This window comes from Lissotriton helveticus, chromosome 7 (genome assembly GCF_964261635.1).
Source record: "Lissotriton helveticus chromosome 7, aLisHel1.1, whole genome shotgun sequence".
NCBI classification, from domain to species: Eukaryota; Metazoa; Chordata; class Amphibia; order Caudata; family Salamandridae; genus Lissotriton; species Lissotriton helveticus.
The window spans coordinates 1,031,964,432-1,031,989,694 of NC_136068.1; the positions used below are offsets into that span (position 1 = coordinate 1,031,964,432).

The 25,263-nt window shown below is 48.2% G+C and overlaps 2 protein-coding genes across 5 annotated transcripts in view; one reads left to right on the plus strand and one right to left on the minus strand.

The window, feature by feature from the left end:
* Positions 1-15,594, minus strand: part of LRRC45 (leucine rich repeat containing 45) — a 446,362-nt gene extending 430,768 nt beyond the window's left edge. For 2 of the 4 annotated variants that reach the window (XM_078653775.1, XM_078653778.1), the window contains exon 1: positions 15,444-15,494. Coding sequence is in view for 1 of the 4 variants with exons in the window: in XM_078653779.1 (XP_078509905.1) it covers positions 15,444-15,578 (135 nt within the window). In the remaining 3 variants the exon portion in view is untranslated. Of the gene's footprint in view, positions 1-15,443 lie in introns of all 4 variants that reach the window. The other 2 variants (XM_078653779.1, XM_078653776.1) reach the window with 2 other exon arrangements.
* A 52-nt stretch (positions 15,595-15,646) lies between these two features.
* The window catches only part of CENPX (centromere protein X), a 175,650-nt gene continuing 166,033 nt past the window's right edge, over positions 15,647-25,263 (plus strand). Inside the window, exon 1 of the mRNA XM_078653781.1 lies at positions 15,647-15,839. Within this exon, the coding sequence (XP_078509907.1) occupies positions 15,801-15,839 (39 nt within the window). The 5' untranslated portion in view covers positions 15,647-15,800. The remainder of the gene's footprint in view (positions 15,840-25,263) is intronic.

The following is a 25,263-nucleotide window of genomic DNA, read 5'->3' on the forward strand; positions in this document are numbered from 1 at the left end:
AAAAATGAACTATAGCCTTTGCTTCACGCTCTTTGACCCCCACCGAGGAAAAATATTCAGTCATAGAGCGGGAAGCATTGGCATGTGTATGGGCTCTCGATCGCTTCAGACAATTTGTGTGGGGAAAGCAAGTTACCCTGTGTACCGATCATAAACCCTTGACTAAAGTGTTCACCACAAAGGGACTCAATGCGGCCTCACCGAGGCTGGCTAGACTATCTGTGCGACTGTTTGATTATAACTACAAAATACAATATGTCCCAGGGGTTAAAAACCTGGTGACAGACTTCTTAAGCAGGATGCCTGTGGAGTCGAGTGACCAAGACAACCCAGGGGAGATTGAGGATTCATGCATAGCCAACATAAATGAAAAATTTGACGGTATTTATAATGAGGAATGGATAATTGAACAGGACAATGACGCCGTACTAAAAGAAGTCATCAGAATGCTAAATGAAGGATGGGCATGTAAAAACAAGTTGACTGAACCTTTGAGACACTTCTGGGAAGTGAAAGATGATTTTTCACTTGAGAACAGTTTGCTGACAAGGGGTGGTAGGATTGTTCCCCCTGGCAGTTTAAGAAGGAGAATACTTAACCTATGTCACGAAGGACATTTAGGCATAGGTAAAACCAAATGCAGAATTAAAAACATTTATTGGTGGCCAGGTATCAGCTTAGGTGTGGAAAGGATGGTAAGGGATTGCACTTAGTGCATGAACTCTGACAAAACACAGGTCACTTTCAGGCCACCACTCCATCCCATCGCATGTCCATCAATGCCTTGGGAGAGGATCGGTGTGGACATTATGGGACCAATCTGTGATCAAATGGAACAGTGGTACATAATTGTTGTAATCGATCATTTTTCAAAATGGCCTGAACTCAAGGTTGTTAGAAAACCTGATTCTGTTTGTGTTGTAAAATTTCTTGATGACTTATTCACCCACGAGGGACTCCCTAAGCAGATTGTCGGTGACAATGGTCCCCAATTTTTGTTGGATGTTTTCAAGTCATACATGCACAGGAACCAAATCGTACAAAAAAACAGTTTACCATCCTGCCGGAAATGGCACAGTAGAGCGCTTTAACAGGGTCATTAAAGGTGTAATCCAATTGTCCAGCAGTAGCAACTTAAATTGGAAACAGGAATTGATGAAAACCCTGTGGGCGTATCGCATAACCCCCATTGATTCTACGGGCTACAGCCCCTTCGAGCTTATGCGTGGCAGAACACCATTTTCCAAAGACAATGTGGGGTGTACACCAGCCACGAAAATAGTGAGCTGGTCTGCCGATGGTGTAAGGAAAAGATTGGAACAAGAACAAGCTAGTTCAAAAGCCACATACGACCTCAAACATGGGCGCAAACCCGTGGAACTTCAGGAGGGAGACATTGTCCAAGTCAAGAGAAGTGGCTTTCTAAAGAAGGGTCAGGATAGATATTCGCAACCCCGTGCTGTTCAGAAGGTGTACTGTAACTCAGCTCTCCTGAGCGACGGCAAGGTGTGGCATTTATCTTCTTTGTCCCAGTGCAAGCCAGGCTCAAGAGCTCCTGACAGTTCTCTGCCCCTGGATTCCACCAGAGAGTACACGTGGTTTGGAGAAACCAACAGAAACCATATGGGCTTTTCTGATGATGATTTTGACTATGAATCTAACACTAGTGACTCTACAGCTCAGGGCAAGACAGTGCAGGCCGCCACTGCGTCAATGCACTCCCTTTCTGACACTCACACCACAGGTAGAGTTGGAAGACAGATTCCCAATACGCCTCCAGGTAACACCACCATTCCGGCCAGCAATAGCAGAGCTGGTAGGAGGCTTCTGCCTCCCATCAAACTTGCTGATTACGTTTGTGAGTAACATGCCTCACCTGCACTGTGTTTTTCTCTTCCGTTCCCTTCTTGGATTTTCCCCTCATTTCTCCCCCTCTTTGTTCTATAAGGAGGAAGATGTGTTACGTTTATGCTAAGTGTCCCTGCGAGGACACCGTATGTTGTGTCGCAGTCCTGCGTCCCTGCGTGGACACCGTACTGCCTCTTGAGGTGTTGAGCGGTCAGCTGTCCGTTGACAGCTGACTCCTGACAGGGCTTCTGTTTGATGTACGCTCCGCTTCCACGGAGCCTGTGTTGGCCTTTGAATAAAGATATCTCTGCCTACAAACAAGCTTGTGAGAGTCTTTACACAAATGACCTGCCTCATCAATATTCATGAGGCAGGTCGCAATTTGCGGCTCATTGGGAATGGACAATAACAGAGGGATGGTGGCCTGCTGAAGACAGCAGACCACCATGTCTGTGTTTGTTTTTAAATAAAGCAACATTTTTTCTTCAAGTGCAGCCAGTTTTCCTGACAGGAAAATAGGATGCGTTTAAAAGAAAAATATAAACTTTTCTTTTCATTTTTTAAGGGCAGGCAAGGGTCCGTGGGATAACTGCCTGCTCTTAAAAAACGTTTTAGCCCCCATTCACAAAAGGGAAGGGGTCCTTTGCGAATGGGTTACCATGAAATTGCGACCGTTATTTTGATCGTAAAACAGGTATGAATGCCTAGGCGAACCGCTATTAGAAAGGGAACGCCCCTTCCTAATACCGAATCGCAAAGCCATTTGGCGGTTCGGTAATAAGTTACTAAATCACAAAAAAATGTGCTTTGTACATAGAGAGAAATACCTTTTTGAGTTTGCAAACGAGCCGATCGGGCGAATCAACCAGTTTGTTAACGCAAAAAAGGTTTGTACATGTGGCCCTAGGACACCAGAGCAATAATAAAGTTAACCAATGGTATGCAATGAGCGGACTGTAAGCCCACTGTAAGTTCACAATAGGTCTTCTGCAACTACACAGTTTGGGCTCTCTGGTAGGCTCGACCTAAAGAAGAATTGAAAAGCTACCTACTCACAATACAAGTACAATAGTTGGAAAAAAGCCGGCCTTACGACATAAGAAATATAAACCTACCATTGGATTAACAACAGATCACCTAGCCTGTTAAATGTAGGCAAGATCAAATGGCAGTCCTCAGGTTCTCTGATCAATTCAAGTACTTCAATTAAATCTGGTCTTTCATTTTGAATTACTATAGGTTGTAAACGTGTGACACTGCATGAACTACAGACATTTTATCGCCTTTAGTAGCGTTTGATCACAACTGAAATGTTTGCAATTTTTACATTATCCTTTCAATGGTTATGTCAGAGCAACTGTAAATTGTAAATGTATTTATATAGCGCTTATGACTCCTGACGAGGCAGTCAGGACTGACTGGCTTGCTCCATCTGTCCGCAGTGAAGAACTGTGTAAAATCGCTAACTTAGCTATCGTGCTTCCATCTTGAAAACCTTGCACGAACATTGCCTTTGAATGAGCAAACCCTGCCGATCTTGTACCCAGCCCCTACCTCAGGCACAGCTGTGCATGCAAGAAACCCCCTTTATGACACTGGCCACCGAGCAGACCCGGGAAGGTGACTCTGTACTGTTTCCCACACTCTGCTCCCGGGCATACATTGGCCTTGTGACAACAGCCGAAAGCTATGAATAAAGATCATCACACATCGTCCGTGTGCGGACTTAACACCCCCCTCTCTGAGAACAGCGGAACCTGGCCTTTTACAACCTGGGAACGACGACTTCAAACACCGAACACTTCCTCTATCCTGTTTCAAAGACTCTTGTGACCAGACATCAAAGGCGGGAGGGGCGGAGCTATGGGTATAAGAGTTTATGCGCCGCAGATTGACAGTACAGTCTCGGCAGATCAGTGTGTTGTGTTTTATTCCAGGAGACTGTCCTAACCCGGGTTAGCAAAATAAAGCTGGTGTTCCCGTCTCATGCCTGGAATCCCGAGTCCATTTCTTTTCCTGGAATAGGTGAAAGTAGACTTGGGCGTGCCCTGCGCCGCTGGCCCGTATCCTCACATATACTTGTGGGAAGTCTTCAGGGGTCGGTTCTACAGAATGGCGCCCGAAAGCGGACACCTCCAGAGGTCGTAGGTCAAGCCCGGTGGCCGTGGACGGGTCCGGTGATCGACATCCAAGGGAGGCGCCCTACACCAATCCTGTCCAAGTTGTCAGCTTGTAGACCTGTGGAACTCGAAAACCGGCCCTCACCACCCGGTCTGGGCTAAAATTGACCACGACCCTGGCTGGGGTTCCTGTCGGACGGTCGGATTTCAGGAAAAGGACCGCGATCTACGGTTGAGACGACAACACCTTTTTCAGTCAGGTAAGGGTGGGTCTTACAAACCCACCTATATTTAAATTAGAGTTGCAACTAAATTAGCATAATTCGGATAAATCAGGTAGCCTTTTACAAAGTCTAAAACCAGTAGTGATTGTGTTGTTTTTAATACGCTACTGATTATTTTAGATAAATCGGATTCCAGATAAGGAGAAAATGTCTAGGCTTAGTTAATACTCTACTGATTATTTTAGGTAAACCGGATTCCAGATAAGGAAAATATGTCTAGGCTTAGTAAATTTAAAAGACTGTGTTGTTGCTGTTGTTCTAGCTTAGAAGATAGGTTAGAAGAGAAACAACCACCACCCCCTCCTGGTACACCCCTCTATGAGATGTATGTCAAGACGGGATTAACTCACATAAAATGGACGTCCATTTGGCGGAAGTGGACCAAAAAGGACCACGAACACCGATGGTCAGAATATGGATCCTTTGATCGAAATATCTTAGAATACCTTGAGCAAACGCTATTTTCGAATAGAGCTCGTCAGGCCATGTTTGAATCCTTTCAGGCCTGGCAGAAAGAAGCTAATCAGCAGAAAAAGAAAGCCGAGAAACATGCTCGACGGCATCAAAAGACATTAGATGAGGGCAAGATTAGGCAAAACGAGAGAGATACAAAAACGAGCGAAATAAAGCGGCAGGACAGGGAGATTATTAAAGAAATTGAAGGATGCTACGTATCCAAAGAAAAGAACATAGAACCAGAAAGTCAAGACCTCCTTATGAAGCAGTTATTGGCGGATAGGAAACCTCCCCCTTATAATCCTTCGCCCATCTACCTTGTACTAGCACAGCAGAACGATCAATTTACACGCTCGCAACAGCCAAATGCACCCCTACCTGGAACCCTGTGTCAGCCGGCCGCTGAAAGTCAGCCCGCTACCTCCAGTTTAAGCCCAGTACACCAAGCTGTCCCACACACACCTCAGCCTCCTGTCCAGCATCAGACCAATTCCGCAAACGCTGTACAACAGACCACCATAGACGCGCTAAATCCAGATTCGCCATTAATGAGAACCCAGCTAGTTGAGGATCCCAGCACACATACGCCCGGACCCAACATGTCCACAGCAATAGGCTCAGTGAATGGATGGAGAGATCAGGCACTAAGTGTGGCAAGAACCCTATTTACCCCTAATGCATATTTTCTCCGATCTCATCAGAAACAGACAGAAGAGGAAAGGGTCATACTAGAACAAGGCCATAAATGGATATCGGACTCTAGCTATGCGTCCGATCAGATATGGCAAACGATAAGGCAGTACGCTCCCGAACAACAGCTTATGGTACTCCTCAGCATGTGTACAGAGATACAGGAAGACTGGGCGACATTCCTGTCCCCGCTGACACCCATTCCCCTACAAAAAATGAAAGAAGAGATGAAGATGGGTCATGTAGCACCGCGCAAGTTAGAACACTTCCTGTTGACACTCACGCAGTATAGGGATCAGCTCGTGACACGCATGACTGGAAACGAGCGATCACGAATGAACCCTATGCGAGCGGTACCCCCGTTCTTCCACCCAGGTTCCCCGGCCGTCGCTCCAGACCCAACTGCCAATCCCCCAACCCTCGGCCAATCAGAAATAGGTCCCCACATGGTCAGGCAATGGGTACATACGCCTTGGCAAAGATCTGATATACTACAGTTTAAAGCAGCACTACCAGATCCGCGCAAAAACCCCACGGCCTACTACAAAGAATTAGAACAGCAACTTAACGTCTCCATCATGACGTACACGGACATAGTAATGTTCTTTGGTAGCGTAGTCCCGACAGACGTATGGGCAGAGATACACGGAACTGATCACGCCACACAACTAGGAGACACATGGAAGGCCCTAGAACAGGCTGACCTAGATCGAAAAGTAGGAGATAAACCACCTCAGATAATACTCGACTTACCAAAGAAGATAGTCGTCATGATGAAAGGAATACTGAAACCTAAAAATATAATATGGGACAAACTGACGGCATGCAAACAGGGCAAAGACGAAAGCGTCTCGGACTTCTTTTCCCGCTTTGAACAGACTTTCACTGACTATAGCGGCCAAGACCCATCCACCGAGGGCGGCCTCCGCCTCTTTGTAGACAAATTTGTTGAAAACCTATTACCCGATATATCTCTCCTCTTAAAAATGTCCGAAAGCTCCTGGCAGGCAACCACCAAGAGTCGGTTACTCTTTATGGCTAACTACTATGAGCAGAGAGTACACGAGAGACAGGAAAAGGAAGGTAAAAGGTTGAAGGATTTGAAAACAAAAGTGCTACTCCAACAAGCTTATCCTACACCCCAGACAACCCCGACTCAGGCCAATAGGCCACACCCGGTAAATAGACAAAGACCGCCCTTAGGAGAGAACCAGTGCTCTTATTGCAAACAGGACGGCCACTGGTCTAGATATTGCCCTGTTCTCGCCGCCAACATAGCTGCTGGCATAACCAAACCCCGTACATACCGACCATTAGACACACGTCCAACACAGGGTCAAGGTAGAGGCAGAGGACAGGCAGCCCCACATCAGCAACCCAAACGAGTGTCCAATTACTTTGATAAACCAGCTGAGAAATCCCGAAACTATTATACGGAAGATTATGACCCTGAGGAGGGTGAAGGTTACCAGACAGCATAGGACAGGCAAGAGAGGGGAAATGGGCCAGTACAGATTCCAACCGATCAGGAGGGGCCTTACATTCGTATAGGTCTTCCCAATGGAAAGCAGGACAACTTCCTAGTAGACACTGGGGCAACAAGAACTTCTGTCTCGCACGCTCTGGTCCCTGGGGCACCCCTTTCAGGCATTACAAACGTCTCCGTAGGTTTTGCAGGTATCCCTGTAGCCAGCCCCGTTTCATTACCCATGCCTTTGCAAATAGGCCCGTACACTACCCACGCTCCAGTCGTCCTCACGTCTGGATGTGCAGAGAACCTCCTAGGTCTCGATTTATTAAAAGCATTACACGCCACCATCCAGTGTTCTCCAGACGGCGTACAAGTGACTATGAGTGCCCCTGAGGTAACGAAAGCCTGTTTTAAGCCTGTTATTCCAACATGTGCCAAATACCGCCTGAATTATCGTCAATCCCGGACACACTTTGGGCCCAGTCCGATACTGATGTTGAATGCCTGGACATACCACCCTATCACGTGCAACTAAAGGAGAATGCCCACAAGCCTCGCATTCCCCAGTATAAGATACCCGCAGATGGTCAGCATGCGCTTATACAGATAGTACACAATCTAATTGAGAAAGGAGTGGTAGAGGAAACCAGAGGAAATGTATGCAATAGCCCCCTCATCCCAGTCAAAAAGAAAGGCCCAGCGGGTACTCCCCAGGTCTACCGATTGATAATTGACCTCCGTGCCATCAATAAAATAGTTGTTCCCCAGTACCCCGTAGTGCCAGACATTACCACGCTGCTAACCATGATTCCCCCAACTGCCACGCATTTCACTGTCATCGACCTCAAAAATGCATTTTTCTCTATACCCATACACCCGGCCAGCCGTGATATATTTGGATTCACATTAGCCGGCAGAAGCTTCCGGTTTTGCCGAGCTCCACAGGGGTACACGGAAAGCCCTAGCATATACAGCCAAGCCCTGAAAAGTCAGTTGGACACCATGACCCTACCCCCCACTTCCGCACTCATGCAGTACGTCGATGACCTACTCATCGCTTCCCCGTCCGAAGAAGAGTGTCGCGAATGCACCACCATACTGCTCCTACATTTACATAAACACAAGCATAAGGTTTCCCTCCCCAAATTACAGTACTGCCAACAAGAAGTTACTTACCTCGGACACCTCCTGTCTAAGGAAGGGAGGCGACTCACGCCAGATAGGATACAGTTAATCTTTAACATGAGCAGACCCCGAACCCAGACAGCAGTCCGAGGCTTCATAGGTATCACATCCTACTGCCGACAGTGTATCCCAAATTATTCTCTTACAGTCAAACCTTTGCTTGCACTAACCACAAAGGAAGTTCCCGACATTGTGCCATGGTCCCTTGAAAGTGAGCAGGCCTTCCAGACACTCAAACAAGACTTATGTTCTGCACCAGTGCTAGGTTCCCCCTGCTACACCAAGCCTTTCTTCCTTTATACACACGAGCGAGACGGGTGCGCATTGTCCGTACTGACCCAGCCTTATGCCGACAAACAACGCCCATGCGCTTACTTTTCAGCAACCCTAGACCCTGTTGCCCAAGGACTCCCAAGTTGTTTAAGAGCCGCTGCTGCTACAGCTGTGTCTATACGACAAAGTGCCGGACTAGTAATGGGTCACACCCTCACTGTAATGGTACCGCACTCCGTTGAGGCCCTTTTGAACAAAACAAAGACGCAACACCTGACTAGTGCACGCTTGACCAGTTACGAGCTCACACTCATGGCAACTCACATTACCATACAGCTATGCACCACGCTTACCCCAGCCACCCTACTGCCCACTACCGACGGACATCAGAACGATACTGATCCACACGACTGCCTTCTCCGAACGGAGGAGGAGACAAAAGGACGAATTGACCTGACAGACCAACCCTTAGATACGCCGGACGGCACACTCTATGTAGATGGATCATGCTTCAAGCTACCTTTTGGGAAGACCACAGCTGCCTATGCAGTAACCACCTTACAGACAAAAGTAGAGACAGCTAGGATACCGCAACAATCAGCACAGGCAGCCGAACTCATAGCACTCACCAGAGCCTGCGAACTCAGCACTGACTTACGAGTGACTATTTTCACTGACAGTCAGTATGCGTTCGGGGTGGCACATAGCTTTGGCCGACTATGGGCCGACTATGGGCAAATCGGGGATTCCTCACATCCCATGGGACACGCATCCAACATGGCGACCTGATAAACAACCTACTCAACGCACGGACACAACCCAAACAACTAGCCATAGTAAAATGCAGTGCACATAAGCGAATCACAGACGACATAGGACAAGGGAATGCCTTCGCTGATCAGACAGCCAGGGAGACAGCACAGAAAACAGAAGACAGAATGTATGTGTCCGGTCCGGGCAGAGGGGTTCCCGTGGGAGGGCGGATTGAAGATTCCATAGACAATGTAAAAGACATACAAGCAAAAGCAACCGAGACTGAGAAGACAGTATGGACTGACAAGACTGCCCAATTAGACAACCAAGGTTGCTGGACAGACCTCTCGGAGCATCGGAGATGGATGCTCCCAGATGCCTACGTCCTTCCAGTAGTATTGATGGCCCACGGACCTGCACATATCAGTGCAAAGGGAATATGCAGACTCTTGGCACCGATCTGGGCCAACAAAAACATTGCCAGAACAGCCACACACCTAGTAAAGACCTGTATGGTATGCCTCATGCACAATCCCGGCAAAGGCACTTCTACACCCTCAGGCAATTTCGCTCCTCCTTCCTTCCCATTCGAAGCCTTACAGATGGACTTCATTGAGATGGAACGAGTAAACAACCTGAGATATGTGTTGGTGGTGATCTGCTCTTTCAGCAAATGGGTAGAAGCATATCCAGCAAACGACTGCACAGCCACCACGACAGCAAAAATTCTACTAAAAGAATTCTTCCCAAGATACGGGCTGCCCCGCTTGATATGGAGTGACAACGGAAGTCACTTCACAGGCCAAGTTATACAAAATGTTTGCACAGGCCTAGGCATCAAGCAAAAATTCCACGCTGCAAATCATCCGCAAACCGCCGGATTGGTGGAAAAATACAATGGCACCCTCAAACTCAAAATGTCTAAAATCTGTGCAAGCACCGGATTGTCATGGCCAGATGCACTACCACTAGCCTTACTATCCACCAGAACCACACCACACACACGGTCCGGACTCTCTCCACACGAGGTGGTTTTCGGTAGACCCGCCAATGTGTGGGGAGTGCCCAGACCAAAGAGGTTTTCCGAGATAGAATACCCAATGTTGATAGATTACCTGAAACAGCTCACTGACAGTTTTCGGTCTATTCATACACAAGTGAAGGACGCCCTTCCTCCGATTCCTGACGGGCCCAGCCACTCCATACGGCCGGGAGACTGGGTACTGACCCGGAATTTCCAGAGGAAGAAGAGCCTCGAGCCCCGCTGGAAAGAACCACAGCAGGTGCTCCTGGCTACGAGGACCGCTGTCAAGGTTGAGGGCTGAAAAAACTGGATCCACGCAACCCATTGTAGGCGTGTACCCTTGCCGCTGCCCTATGTTCAACGAGTGGACGACGACTTGCCAGACCAAGACAGCGAGACAGCTCTAAGCAGTGACATACAACCAAAAGACACAGAAACACCAAGAGAAACAGACATTACATTGTTAGAGGCCATACCTCTTCACACAAGAAACGAGCAATTGTTTGATGATCACACCATCCCAGGCAAAGAGAAGTACAACTTGAGACCAAGAAAATAAAGTGGGACGTGGAACGTATCATCCTCCGACAAGTGCCTAATAACAACTGACCTGACCAGCGGGCAGATACAGGATGAACAAAAGCAGTGTAACACGAGTAACGGAACCGCGAGAAAAGAAAAAGGAAAAATACTGTAAAATACTACATGGGAGGTTCACTGTATGTCTGGGCTTGCTACTGACCGTCTGTGTGGCACTAACCATCTTCGGATGGGTACTACATGACACACTGCCAAAACCAGTACCCAAAGATCTGTCAGAAATTGAACAAGCCACAATGCCACCACATGAGAGCCACAGACAGCGAGAATATGTGAACAACACGTTCCTCCAAATGTTGCACCAACACCAGCTCGTCACGAACAGTACTAACTGCTGGGTGTGCGGCCTGATACCGCATTCCACCAAACGAGGAACACCTTTCCTTCCCCTGGCATTCTCAGAAAACGGGTCTGCATGGGCCCTCTACAACATATTCGCAGGTGCATATCTGAGCACCCCAGCCCAGGCCCCTGACACTCCGTTTGGGCCTCAGAGAAAAGCGATAATACATGGAGTCATGGCCATGATGGACTATCTCAAAAACAACAACACTGGGACTCCAGATGAAGACGAAAAATATGAACGATGGAACTTAACCTACTATGTAGCCAGCTTCAAAGAAAGAGAACGCAACAGAAAACCGCCATCAAATGTCTGGGTGGTGCCACACAAGGGAAATCTATGCCTCCAAGGAAAAGGCGGAAACAACAAAGCACAACTAGGCACCAGCATATGCGACAAGACATATGTTTTTTCTGAAGCCGCATCTCCACCACTGGTGACAGCTCAAGGCACCTACTTTGTATGCGGTGACAAGGCTTATACGTGGCTCCCAGCCAACTTCACAGGGACTTGTTAAATTGCCTTCCTCCTCCCACCAACGTATATCACCACGACTACACACCATCAGGTGGGATCCAAAACACGAAAGAAAAGAGACACTCTGGATTCCGAAAGCACTGCCGGCCAAATAGCAGGTGACTTCTTCAAGGGACTCATTCCTTTCTGGGGCCCGATGGTCAACAGCCAAGCAGTCAGACACCTGTCTAGAGTGGTCGAAGCCACCATCAACGAAACGGCAGGAGCCCTGAGCAATATAACAGCAGAGGTCCAAGCGGACCGCCTCATGACACTTCAACACCGCATGGTCCTAGACATCATCCTGGCCGATCGTGGTGGTGTATGCAAACTAATCGGGTCCAGTTGCTGTGTCTACATTCCAGACACAGCCCCAACAGTATACCAGGCCATTCAGAGACTGCATAAGAATGTCGAATCAATCCACACAGAGACTGGGAATTGGTCATTAACTGGCTGGATATGGGGGTTGATCACAAGCTGGGGCTGGAGAATAAGGACTGTTATAGGAGCCATCCTCGCTGCTCTGCTCACATGTTGCCTCTGTATCCAGTGTGGGCCGGCAATCTGCGGAATCTGTGCCATGTGTCTAACCCCCACACCTGCCAGACACAACAAACGAAAAGAAAAGAAACAACAACAACAACAAGAGATCCATGAACTCATGCAGATACGCCTCTAAGGTTTGCCATTCAATGGCAAAAGGAAGGACTGAAGAACTGTGTAAAATCGCTAACTTAGCTATCGTGCCACCATCTTGAAAACCTTGCACGAACACTGCCTTTGAATGAGCAAACCCTGCCGATCTTGTACCTACCCCCTACCTCAGGCACAGCTGTGCATGCAAGAAACCCCCTTTATGACACTGGTCACCGAGCAGACCCGGGAAGGTGACTCTGTACTGTTTCCCACACTCTGCTCCCGGGCATACATCGGCCTTGTGACAACAGCCGAAAGATCATCAAACATCGTCCATGTGCGGACTTAACACCCCCCTCTCTGAGAACAGCGGAACCTGGCCTTTTACAACCTAGGAACGACGACTTCAAACACAGAACACTTCCTCTATCCTGTTTCAAAGACTCTTGTGACCAGACATCAAAGGCGGGAGGGGCGGAGCTATGGGTATAAGAGTTTATGCGCCGCAGATTGACAGTACAGTCTCGGCAGATCAGTGTGTTGTGTTTTATTCCAGGAGACTGTCCTAACCCGGGCTAGCAAAATAATGCTGGTGTTCCCGTCTCATGCCTGGAATCCCGAGTCCATTTCTTTTCCTGGAATAGGTGAAAGTAGACTTGGGCGTGCCCTGCGCCGCTGGCCCGTATCCTCACATATACTTGTGGGAAGTCTTCAGGGGTCGGTTCTAAAGCAGTCGTTCAAACAACAAATATTCCTTGCTCTAACTTGAGGATGCTGAGAGGTGAGACGAGAGACAATGTGATCTCTCGTTGGTCTTGAAGAAATTTACAATTCTCGTTTTTCTGCACGGCACTAACAGAACAATGCACATATGTGGCTTAAATTCAAAAGATGGTATAAATTCAAAATTAAAATGAATTGCTACGTCAGCTACATTTTAGTAATTTTGGGGATCATACGTAAAATCAGATCCCTGCCTTGAATGTCTGTGCACTAAAGTGATGCGCTGAGCACAAACTTTAAAAGTCATTGCCCACCAAGCTTCAGACTGAGGGAGGCTGTGCAGAAGGAAAAGCTAGAACTGAATTTGTCCGTTCAAGCACTTCGTTAAACCGGATAAGCAATTTTGTAATAAAAAATGGAAACAGCAGTATCATTAATATTTACAAAAAAGAGAATATGCTAACTAAATAGAGTGGAAAGGTGCATAGGTAGCCATGCCTTCTCTCCCTTTCCATGCCCCCCGTTTGCCACTCACCTCGTTTCATTTATGGGGCCAAAAGAAGCGACCACATCACACCGTTGTTATCCACCCTCCGCTGGCTTCCCATCGAGGTTAGAGCTATCTACAAGACTGCCTGTATCACCCACAAAGCCTTGCACTCCTCCTCGCCTGTATCACCCACAAAGCCTTGCACTCCTCCTCTCCTCGCTACCTGGCGAATAAACTGAAACTCTCTGGAGGCTCTAGACCATCACGTAATGCTGAAAATATACTGCTTGAACCTCCCACTTTCAAGAAGGAAAGATCGATGGCCCAATCCTTTTCAGGCAACGCGGTGAGAATTTGGAACTCACTTCCACCTCAGCTCCGGACCACCACCTCCCCCCAGGCCTTCAAAACTGACCTCAAAGTTCTCCTCCTTCAAAGACACTTCCAAAGTTAATTCATGCCCTCTCTATTATCTGAAGGAAGACCTCCCATTACTGAAAACTCTATTCTCCATGACTATGGAAGTGCCTTCCCAGTGTGTTCGTGTGGTTGGAGTGTATGCCATTTATTGCAGTATTATCCTTGTACCTATGTTTGGTACTCTTTTGTAACATGCACATGCCACTTTTCTCTTGTAACAGACTGTTTGCTAGGTTCCTCAAGGCTCCTCGCTCAGCCCAACTCTCTTCAACGTCTACATGAGCCCCCTCGCAGCCATCGCACGCCAGCACAACCTGAACATCATCTCCTACGCCGACGACACCCAGCTGATCCTCTCCCTCACTAACGACCCCGCCACCGCCAGAGCCAACCTGCACGAAGGGATGACAGAAGTAGCCAAATGGATGTCGAACAGCCGCCTGAAACTGAACTCAGACAAGACGGAAGTCCTCATCCTGGGATCCTCACCCTCCGCCTGGGACGACTCCTGGTGGCCCCCCGCCCTGGGCAGCGCACCCAAACCAACTGACCACGCACGCAACCTGGGCTTCATCCTGGACTCCTCCCTCTCCATGACCAGACAAGTCAACGCCGTCTCCTCGTCGTGCTTCCACATCCTGCGAATGCTACGCAAGATCTTCCGATGGATCCCCACCGAGACCAGGAAGACGGTCACTCAGGCCCTCGTTACCAGCCGTCTGGACTACGGCAACTCCCTCTACGCTGGAACCACCGCCAAACTCCAGAAGAGACTCCAGCGGATCCAGAACACCTCAGCACGACTCATCCTGGACATCCCCCGCCGAAGCCACATCTCCGGACACCTGAGAGACCTGCACTGGCTCCCGGTCAACAAGAGAATCACCTTCCGGCTCCTCACCCACGCACACAAAGCCCTACACAACCAAGGACCAGGATACCTCAACAGCCGCCTCAACTTCTACGCTCCCACGCGCCAGCTTCGATCGACCAGCCACGCCCTCGCCGCCGTCCCCCGCATCCGAAGAGCCACCACAGGAGGAAGGTCCTTCTCCTACCTGGCCGCCAAGACTTGGAACTCCCTTCCGACCCACCTCCGCCTGACCCAGGACCACCTCGCCTTCAGGAAGCAGCTCAAGACCTGGCTATTCGAGCAGTAGCGGACCCTCCCCCCCCCCCAGCGCCTTGAGACCCTCCGGGTGAGTAGTGCGCTATACAAATGCTCTGATTGATTGATTGATTGATTTGCTACCTCTCACATTTTGTTTCCTTTTGATACTTGCACAAGTGCCACCATTGCCTACGTAACGCTTGTTCTTGTGCCTCAGTTTCTAGCATATATTGCAGTATATTACCTCTATTTGTACTTTGTTTTCACTTGTAACCTGCACACTTGTCACTCTGTCCTCCTGTGTTTGCTACCTCATGTATTTTGTTTGCTCACAATTGTCACTTTAACTCATGTAAATTATCATCTGCTTTTGTAATTTGTTCGTTTGTAATTTTCTGTTTCTATTGTGAAGCGCTCTGACGCCTTCGGGTAAAGTCTGCGCTATATAAAAACGCATAAATAAAATAAATAAATAAAATAAACCTATCTCCACTCACCGATTGACGCCTCTCTCCTGTACCCGTTGCTTTGCTGTATCCTCGGACTCGGCTTCCTCTCGTAACCAGGAAGAATAGGTCAGCGTTCTGCGCATGCGTGGTATCAGCGGCATAACAACTGACGGTTAAAGACATAGAAGACGGCAAAACAGCAGTGAGAAGGAGGGCAGACTATTCAGATGTCAGTTTAATGTTGAAATATCCCGCCTTCATTCGATGACTTAAACGTCCAATTGGCAGGGAGTCAGAATAGTAGTCTCGAAAACCTTTCCGGATGTGGATATAGGCGCAAAAAAATTAATTTGTGGGCAAGAAACTTAGGTGCGTGAGGAGGAGCAGAGACTAGCGAAACCGGAGATGGAGCGCGAAAACGAAGAGGGGCCCAAGTTCAAAAAGGTGAAGGGAAAAGGGGAGTGAGTACTTTGCAGAACTGTTATACTTTCTAGTTAAAATGGCAAAACGAAGCTACATACACCGCAGTTACGTTATTTTCTACATATAGAAACAAGTGTACGGGTCACAGAGCAACGTGATGTACGTTGTAATAGAAAAATATAACCTCGAGCCTGACTCCTTGCGAGAGAGCCTCATATATGGTCCGGTTGAGCTTTCCCTCACAGCAAACAAACTAAATGCATACCTGCCAACTTACAAATTGATCCCACCTTGCGAGGAGGGGGCGTGGCCTCGTGCCGTGAGTTATCTAAGCGGTCCCTCAACAAGCCCTCTACCACAAAAATAGAAACAAAGGGTCATTGAGGCTGTCGCCGATATTACCATGGGGTGTTTTCATACCTCTAAATGGACATCGGCTGCTTACAGTCTCCGAGAACAAGCTGAAAATACACTGTTTACGGTGATTTCGGCTCCTCACCAGGTGTTTTATATTTATTTAACATTTTATTATTCTATACAGATTTCGCTTCTAACGTTTCCATTGCTGTCAGATGTGTGACATCACTTCATGTGATGCAGGTATAATATGCTAATTTTTTTTCAGACCAAAGAATTTAAAAATACTTAAGTAAATAGTAAGTACATTATGTTTTCGCACCATTGCAAAACATATAGAAACAGGAGTTGCCCCACAATGATCACTGCAAAAAGCTTTAAAATAAATATTTCCCAAAAATACAAGTGGTTAAAATAAGATGTACACAAGTCCCTAATACCGCAATAAATTTGTAAATACTATAGTACGCCTCGCTGTGCCAATTTTCCAAATGATAAAGTTGGTGTGTCTGCCTTCTTCATGATGCTGACTAACAATAACCTTCCAGTGTAAGCAAATCAAAACCCTAAGCTGAAAATTGTTTTAGTCCGTTACCATCAACCAATCACAAATCATGCTGTTAGTTCATTGTCTGCGGCATGCTAATCTTATATTTAAAGTGACTTATGCATAGAAAAACCATACAATACATGCACAGCCACTTCCTTTCTAAAGTCAATAAGCTGTTTGTAAGGTAAGTCATGCTAGTCGTTTAATTAATCCTTTCAATCAGAACTGTTAACAGATCTTATGTTGCGCTTTTCAAGCTTTTCACATTGATGGATTTATTTGGCTTCTTTACAGTTCATCTTATAGCTTAGCTTTCACTTCTGTTGCAACTTTGAAACCTTCTTCTTTATCTTCTGTAGGTATTTTACCACCAAACAGTTCAGCCGAGGATCGTTTGGTTTAAAGCTAGTTACAGCCAACTCTCTGCAAGTCCTTAAACTTTGTTAGTTGAATTTCCTGCGAAAAAGTGATTGCCGATCCTCTAAAGTGGGATTGCACAAACACAGCACATGAACTATGTTTTCAGTCCTCTGTCCGCACAGCTTGCAATTAACCTGGCTGTTGGAAATGGCCCTTTTTATGGTGCTTTCCCTCGATTGTTTGCTTTTGTCCCTCCTGGTTTTCCACTGATCTGTGTGCAAGCCTTAGGACTTTTTGAACTTCTGACACTACCATTCAGTGCCAAAGCACTGTGCTTGGCATATACATACTGGTGATTGGTGTAGACATGATTGGCTGATTTGAGCTAGCTGTAAGTCCCTTGCCCAGGAGTAAGACATATACCTAGGACATATAACTCAAATACTCCTCCATGGGCCTGCAGCAGTGGTTGTGCCACCCACGGATGTGGCTCTTCAAACATGCTACAGGTTTGGCATTTTAAAAAATACTTGCCAAGGTTCTGCATGTCTCTCGCTACATTGGAGTACTCTCTGGGGACAGAGTGCAGTGTCAGGAAGAGGCAGGCTATGTGCATGTATGCGTTACATACACTTGTAGTGAATGGCATCAGCTGGTGTATTCGGTACAGTGGGGCCTGCTTCTCACATTGATTAACATGGGGGACCAGTGGAGAGGCTATTGAGCAGTACTTCTTACGTGCAGAAGAGTAGCAGTATAGTGTTTGATATCAATGAGTTACAATGGCAATTCCTCTACAGTCGTGCAAGTGGATTCGACATTGCTTATGTGGAAATGACACTTGAGGAAAATGGGCGTTTCTGTGCTCGTTGCTCTGTGTGCCTGTCAGCCTGTCTCCATTCCCCATCTGGATGCAAATGGGACAGCTACATCTGTGCATTCCTGATAGAAGGCCATAAACTAGGGGCTCAAGGGAAACTGTAGACCTCTGACTCTGAGGGGCCTTCCTGGGACAGATACAAGGGGGTGGAATTGCCACCTGCATTCCAAGGAGCAGGCTCTTGGCCCCACTAAAGATATTGATTAAGCCTCACAGGGTACGTTGGCAGATAGGACAGCATTTAGAGCAGGCTTGTACATTTCAAAGGTGGCCTTTTGAACTGATCTCATCTTCAAAGGCCATTGTAGCTATAACTACTGTGGATCTGCCCTCAGGAGTTAAAGACGCTTTTGAGATTGGAACCATACAACACTGGGACATCGATAAGAGGAACCATTGGGGCAGGAGGGACTGCAACTGGATTATCTGCAGAATTGTGGTGGCCTGGGGCCTGTCATGCTCCAGGAAGGGGACTATCACTTGGTGGATTTTGCATGGATGTTGCTGGCCTGCAGATAATTGCCAGCTGTCATGGCCCAGGTCCCTGAGCATTCTCCAAGGGCTGGTTGGCTGGCTTCCTGTCCATGAGATCCCAGGGACAGAAAGGATCTCCCCCTTTCCATCCGATCGTAAGGACCTCACAGTTTGAAGCAGAAACTAGTGGAAGTGATTGTAGGTTGGGACAAGGATTGTCCTGATGTACGCCATAATCACACTGTGCAGAGCAGTGTGCTTGTAAAGATCAGAGGCCCATGTGGGGTGCTGGAAAATGAGGAGTGTCTGGGAAGTTTGACGAGTATGAGGGACTTGTGCTTGCAACCGGAAACTGGTGCTAGCTCACTCTCCATAGGGTGTGGTGTCAGGGGGTTGGGGGAAGTTTGCTGAGTCCAAGGGACCTGAGCTGTAAGCCTAGACTGTCAATGACCTCCAGATCAGGAGGATGATGGTGCCTGACATCGCGGCCTCTGTGCGAGGCTGCCGGCTACCTCGCCCCGGACTCGCGTCCCAGGATACTCTGTTGTGGAGAATATCTTGACTGGACCCGAGGGGTCTCGTTCAGCCTTGTGTGTACTCACGGCTGGCTACCTGAAGCAAATGCAGCTTGTACCTCTGCCTGAGGGGAAGCGTTTCTCCAATTTGGAAGGGCACTAGCTTCTGGTGTCAGGCTTTTGCCCTCAGGGGGATAGTAATCCCACTCTTGTGAAGTTGCCGCTGGGTGCCTGAAGTCCTAATCAGGAGGAACGAAACCAGGTAACTGTTTCCTTCCACTTTAATTGGTCCCGACAATCTAATCAAAGTGTCGCTAGCGGGTGCCAAGTGTATCGTTGGCTGGTGTACTTTTAGTGTCTGGGTCATAAGGCGTTGTCAAAACCTGTTATTTCTTAACAATTACAACTATAAAGGGTATGCGATATTGTCAATGTCGTGTTCTATGCTAAAGTTTGTTAGTGGGAAAATGGGACACCTCTGAACAGCCTGTATATATGTTTCTGTCACTTTTGATGTGGGAGGGATTTCTTGGATCGTAAAATCCTTGGGCAAGTACGCACATAGGTTTATGTTGCTTACGAAACTGAGGGTATAACTGATCAGGTGTATACCTATGACTATTACATATATGTTCATGCCGTTCAGCTGCTTATGGGAGACTTCGACAGTTGCATAAGACTGTAAAGCATATATCCAATGCCTTGTATTTCTAGTCAAAGGTGGTGATTTAGGGGGGCGCTAGAGGGCGCACGGCAAGATGGCCGCACCTGTGTGAGGCTCTGCCCGGCTGAGCTCAAATCCTTCAGTTATCCGCCACTAATCCTTGCCATCTGAAACCCCGGGGGGGCTGTAACTGACAGAGGAAAGGACCCCGACTAGATTGCTGGGCCCGCCGTGTCACCCCTTACCCACGGAGGTGAAAAATTGGCAGAAACGTTTCATGCCCGAAATGGCAACGCCTGCGAGGCTGTGATACTGGAGGCCTCCTGATCCTGAACTAAGTCGGCGGCGGCACGATCGGTGCCTGCGACTTTGCTGTTGCCCTTGTCTTGGTTGCTGTTGGCTGCTGCTCCGTGGGTGCGGAAGCGGACTGTGGGCAGACCCTGAGCTTCGGTGCTGCGGAGCGGTGTGCGGCCATTATCGGGGGTGTGAGGCGGATAGGCGGACCCAGGTGAACGGCGACGCTTGCGGCCCTGGTGCTGGTGGCGGTGAGTGGGGATGCAGTGTGTGCTGGGCCTGCATCTGTGGGGGCGGTCCAGGTGCGCTCCGCGGCTTGGGCTCCGCTGCTGGGGCTCGCGGGTTGCTGCGGAGGTGGGTTTAGGCCAGGCCGCGGCCTGCGGCGCTCTAGCCCTGCGGCCTAAACGTACTACTAGCCCTGCTGCCCATCCAAATAGCGCTGCCCTTGAGATGCTGCCTACCATGGTGTGACTGCCCCCAGATAGTGGCCAGCAACATAACGTGGGGCATATAACGAAGTGGGGAGGCTCTTGATCTGAGCTCTCATCTCATGTTTTCTGGCTTCCTCAACTGTGTAGTAATCTTGCCTGGGGGAGTGGACGGCGCGGGTGAGCGCTTGGGAGCCTGTCATTGCTGGTGAGCGCCTTGCCCGATTACAACTCAAATTGCTGTGTTGCTGGTGTCTCGTGCTTACGCTCCTGATGGCAGCCGCTGTGGGGAGTGGTGGATTGACTTTATGTATTGGCTGGCATGTCTGCACTATGCGGAGATAGTGTATTTCCCTGCTGCTGGGTGTGGTGTAGGGGCCTGGATAGCGTAACTACAGTGGACTTGGCTTGGCTGGTCTCCCTGCCCTGTCTATAGGGGTGCAGTCCCCTCTTGGGCGGGTGAGAGACCCTCATTGGCGACATCATGGGCCAGACTGAGAAATCACAGTTACGTCTCACGTTTGAGACACGCAAGACTCCTAAGCCCTCCCAAGGAGTGGCCTTGGATTCAGAGGCTGATGCCCCGGGGACGGAGAAATCCACTCTGGAGACCACACTCCTCGCCATGCACCGGAGCCTACAGTCTATAGAAGGCACAATGGCGGCTGTCAATCACTGCCTAGACCACATGTCCTCTTAACTAGAAAAACAAAATGCCCGCATGGCAGAGGTTGAGCAGCAGGTGTCGGCCGCTGAGGATGGACTGAGTGACGTTGCGGGGAAGACTCTGAATATGGATAAGGTCCTCTCCCTCATTCAGGCGAAGAATGAGGATTTGGAGGCCCGTTCTCGGCGGAACAATATTCGCCTTATTGGGCTGCTGGAATCCACAAATGTGGGGAAAATGGAGTCATTCATTGAACAACTGATCAAGGACTTTTTTGCGACTACTCACCTGTCGCCTATGTTTATTATTGAGCGTGCTCATTTGCTCCTAAACCGGTCCAGGGTGCTCCGCCACGTCAAGTAATTGCTCGGGTACTCAATTACAGGGACCGAGACTCTATCCTGCGCATGGCCAGGGAGAAAGAGACTATTGAGCATCAAGGAAACACCCTCACATTTTCCCCAGATTTCACTGTAGCTGTGCAGGTGGCACGCAGAGAGTTTCGCGCAGTAAAGAAGTTCTTACAATCCGAGGGGGTCCCATATGCAATTCTGTACCCAGCCTGTCTGAGGATAGGTTCGGATAATGCATACAAGATCTTCACCACTCCTAAGGCAGCAATGGAACACGCTTAGCAATTGAAGAAGAGACGGCGAGAATCCCATGCGACCTCTGAGACTGAGGACTGACGTTGATAGTGACACTGCTAGATATTTACAGATTGAGGTGTTGTGTATGAGTCCGGGAGGCATTCGTTAATTTTGATGTAGGCCTATGTTGTTTATCGTTGCTAAGAGATAACTTTTCTTCCTACAGGTGATGGACTTCTACTATGTCGTATATTGTTCCCTCTGGGGCTTTAGAAACTATAGTTCAGAACCGAAATTTAGGCACATTTGTTGTTTTGCTCGGGCACCTCCTATTGGATAGGGGGACAGAAGTTCTCAACGCCTCCCAATGGGTATACCCCGCATATACAGTCTGCTCTTTGTTCTTGGTTGGGGTAGGGATGTTCAGGGATAGGATTGCTTTGGCGAGTTGGGGGTGCTGAAGTGGGAGGGGGAATGGGGTGGGAGGGGTGAGATTGTTGTGGTATTGTTTTTCTGTGCAGCTGTGCGACTTATGTGGACAGTATATTATCTTGTGCATCTGATGGAGTAATCGTTGACCCGTTACTTGGGGTGGTATATTGGTTTGGGGACTGATGGAGGGAGCAGGTAAACTTACTTGGATCACATGGAATATCAGGGGGTTAAATAACCTGAAAAAAACTAGGCAGGTACTGGCGTACTTGGACCGTCATAATGTTCAAGTGGCGCTCCTGCAGGAAACTCATCTTACTTCGTTGTATGCAAGGGGTGTGATGGTGTTAATTAAAAAGAATATCCCATTTGTAGTTACACATGAGGAGATTGATAGGGATGGCAGGTATATTATAGTGCAAGGGGGGCTGTGTGGCACCTTAATCATGGTAGTGAATGTCTATGGTCCGAACGTAGATGACCCGGAATTATAAAACGCGATGGAACAAAGTTTGTAAGCTGCCGGCGTCTGCTGTCCTGTGTGGGGGGGATTTCAACATGGTGCTGGATCGCGACATGGATAGACATTCGACAATAAGTGCTACTGTTAAGAAGGCTGCGCAGGCGGTACAGGATGGTATGTGTGATTTGGGCCTTAATGATGTTTGGAGATTGCGGCATCCTGGGTTAAGGGAGGGCACGTGTTATTCATACACACATAACACTTGGTCCCGGCTGGATTTTTGGCTAGGGACTCATGATGTCAATGCCTGGGTGTCTCGGATATCACATTTGCCCCGTACCCTATCGGACCATGCACCTGTCCTGCTTGAAATGCAACTACCTATTTACGCTCTGGCACTGTTTCGATGGAAATTACAACCATTGGCATTATTAAACCCCTTTTTTAAGGAAGGAGTCCGGGTGGCTATTGAGAATTATTTTGCTCACAATATTGGATTGGTACAAAGTATGGGTACTATCTGGGAGGCGTTTAAGGTGACCATTCGAGGGGCTTGTGTAGGCTTAGAGGCAGGAGTTCTCAAATCTTTACGGAACTCCATGGCAAAATTAGAGCGTGAATTGGTAGGCTTAGAGAGGCAATATGAGGAGGTGCATGATGCGGCCACCCTATCTGCCATACGGTCGTGGGTGCCTGAGTACAATGACTTGGCGGATCAGGAAGTTCGGCACCTAGCGCGGCGCTGTAAAGCTCGGTACTATGGTGAGGGGGGTAGAGCGGGCCGTGTGCTAGCTGAGAGGATAGCGGAACCGTGGGCCAAATATTGTAATGTGCAGGGCATTACAGAAGGGGGTGAGTTCATATCGGATGCTGCTGGCATACTGGAGCAATTTGTCAATCATTATAAGGAAATGTATGGCAGTAGGCGGACGGCTGGTGAGGAAGAAATTGCAAAGTATTTAGACAATGCGGCGTTGGTCTGGTTGTCTAAGGCACAACAAGATTTTCTGATGCATTCACTGACCGCTGAGGAACTTACGGATGCCATTTCTGCATTACCTAATGGGAAGGCAGCGGGGACTGGCAGACTTCCGTCTGAATTCTATATGGAATATGCAGATATGCTACTTCCTCATTTAACGTCTATATATGCTGAGGCGTTCGAGCAACAGCTTCTGCCTGATTCCCTTAGAGAAGCATTGATCGTTGCGTTACTGAAGCCGGGCAAACCACCGGACCGGTGTGAGTCGTAAAGGCCATTGTCACTTATGATTACTGACGTAAAAATATTGGCGAAAGTGTTGGCGACGCGGTTACGACTGCTGTTAAATGTCATGGAACTTCTGGATCAGTCGGGATGTGTCGCTACTCGATCCACGGCGCATAATCTGAGGGCACTGTTTGCGGTCATGCATCTGTTAAAACCTGCCCTGCCGGCTGCTGCGGTTCTGTTAGACACCGCAAAGGCGTTCGATTCGATTGCATGGACCTATATGTTTACTGTACTACATCGGATGGGGGTGCCTTATTTCTTTACTAGTTGGATAAAACTACTTTATATAGATCTGGTGGCTAGGGTACATGTCAATTGGCACAATTCAGCGGGGCACCAAACAGGGCTGTCGCCCTTGATATTTGCGCTTGTGTTAGAACCACTTGCGTGCGTGCTGCGACAGAGACACGCTGACTCAGCGTTGAGATTTTATCAAAGGCCATTAGCTGTCTCCATGTATGCAGATGACATGGTCCAGTATGTGAGGGAACCAGCACAATATTTGGAGCAGGTTATTAGGGAATATATCAGTTTTGAATGGTATTCGGGATTGGCTATTAATTGGAGTAAATATATAATATTCTTGCTCACGCAGTGCACAGTGCCGTTTGTTTTGAACTATCCCTTGGAGTGGGCTACTGATCCAGTGCAGTATCTCGGTATATGGATTCATAGAGATCCGCAGGAGGTTATTGGAGCCAATTACAGGGTGACAATCTCAAGGATCAGGTGGTTCGGTGGATTTGTTTGCCATTGACATTTGCAGATCGGGTTGCTTTAATTAAAATGGTGGTGCTCCCAACATTTTTATATTTGTCTGTTAATGTGCCCATCACTCTTACACAGCAATTTTTGGGTACATTACGTTCATTGCTAATCACTCTTGCGTGGGGGGGCAAGAAATCCCATGTCGGTTGGGAGACACTAACAAGGCCATATGACATGGGTGGATTTTTGGTGCCAGATATGCGCTTATATTATCTCTGTGCTCAAGCGCAGTTTGCCTTTTACTGGCACATTGCGCCGCCGTTCACGCCGCATGTGGCAGTTGAGGCAGGTGGCGTTCACCCCTTGCCCTTGAAGGCAATTATAATGAATGCACATACGGTCTTTGAACGTGGAGAGGTGGACACAGTTAAATGTACGACTCGGCCCTGGGAAGAGCTAGGGAGGCGGGCGCAGTGTTTACCGCTGTATGCACCTGCTACGCCTTTGTTATATCATGATGCGATACCAGTATCGGGTGAGGCTGGGGCACTTAAGGTACTTCATACCGCTGGGTTGCAAACCATGGGAGATGCCTTTGTAGGAGGGAAGTTTATGTCATTGCAGGATTTCTTAAAGAACGGCGTGAATGAGGTTATGTCCACATTCATATACATTAGACTTAGGTCAGCCATACGCAGTCTGTAGTCAGGCTTCCCTGAAGAACCTCCAGTTGCTCTATACGGTACAGACTAAGAATAAATTAGTTTTGCGGCTCTATTATGCTTCGCAA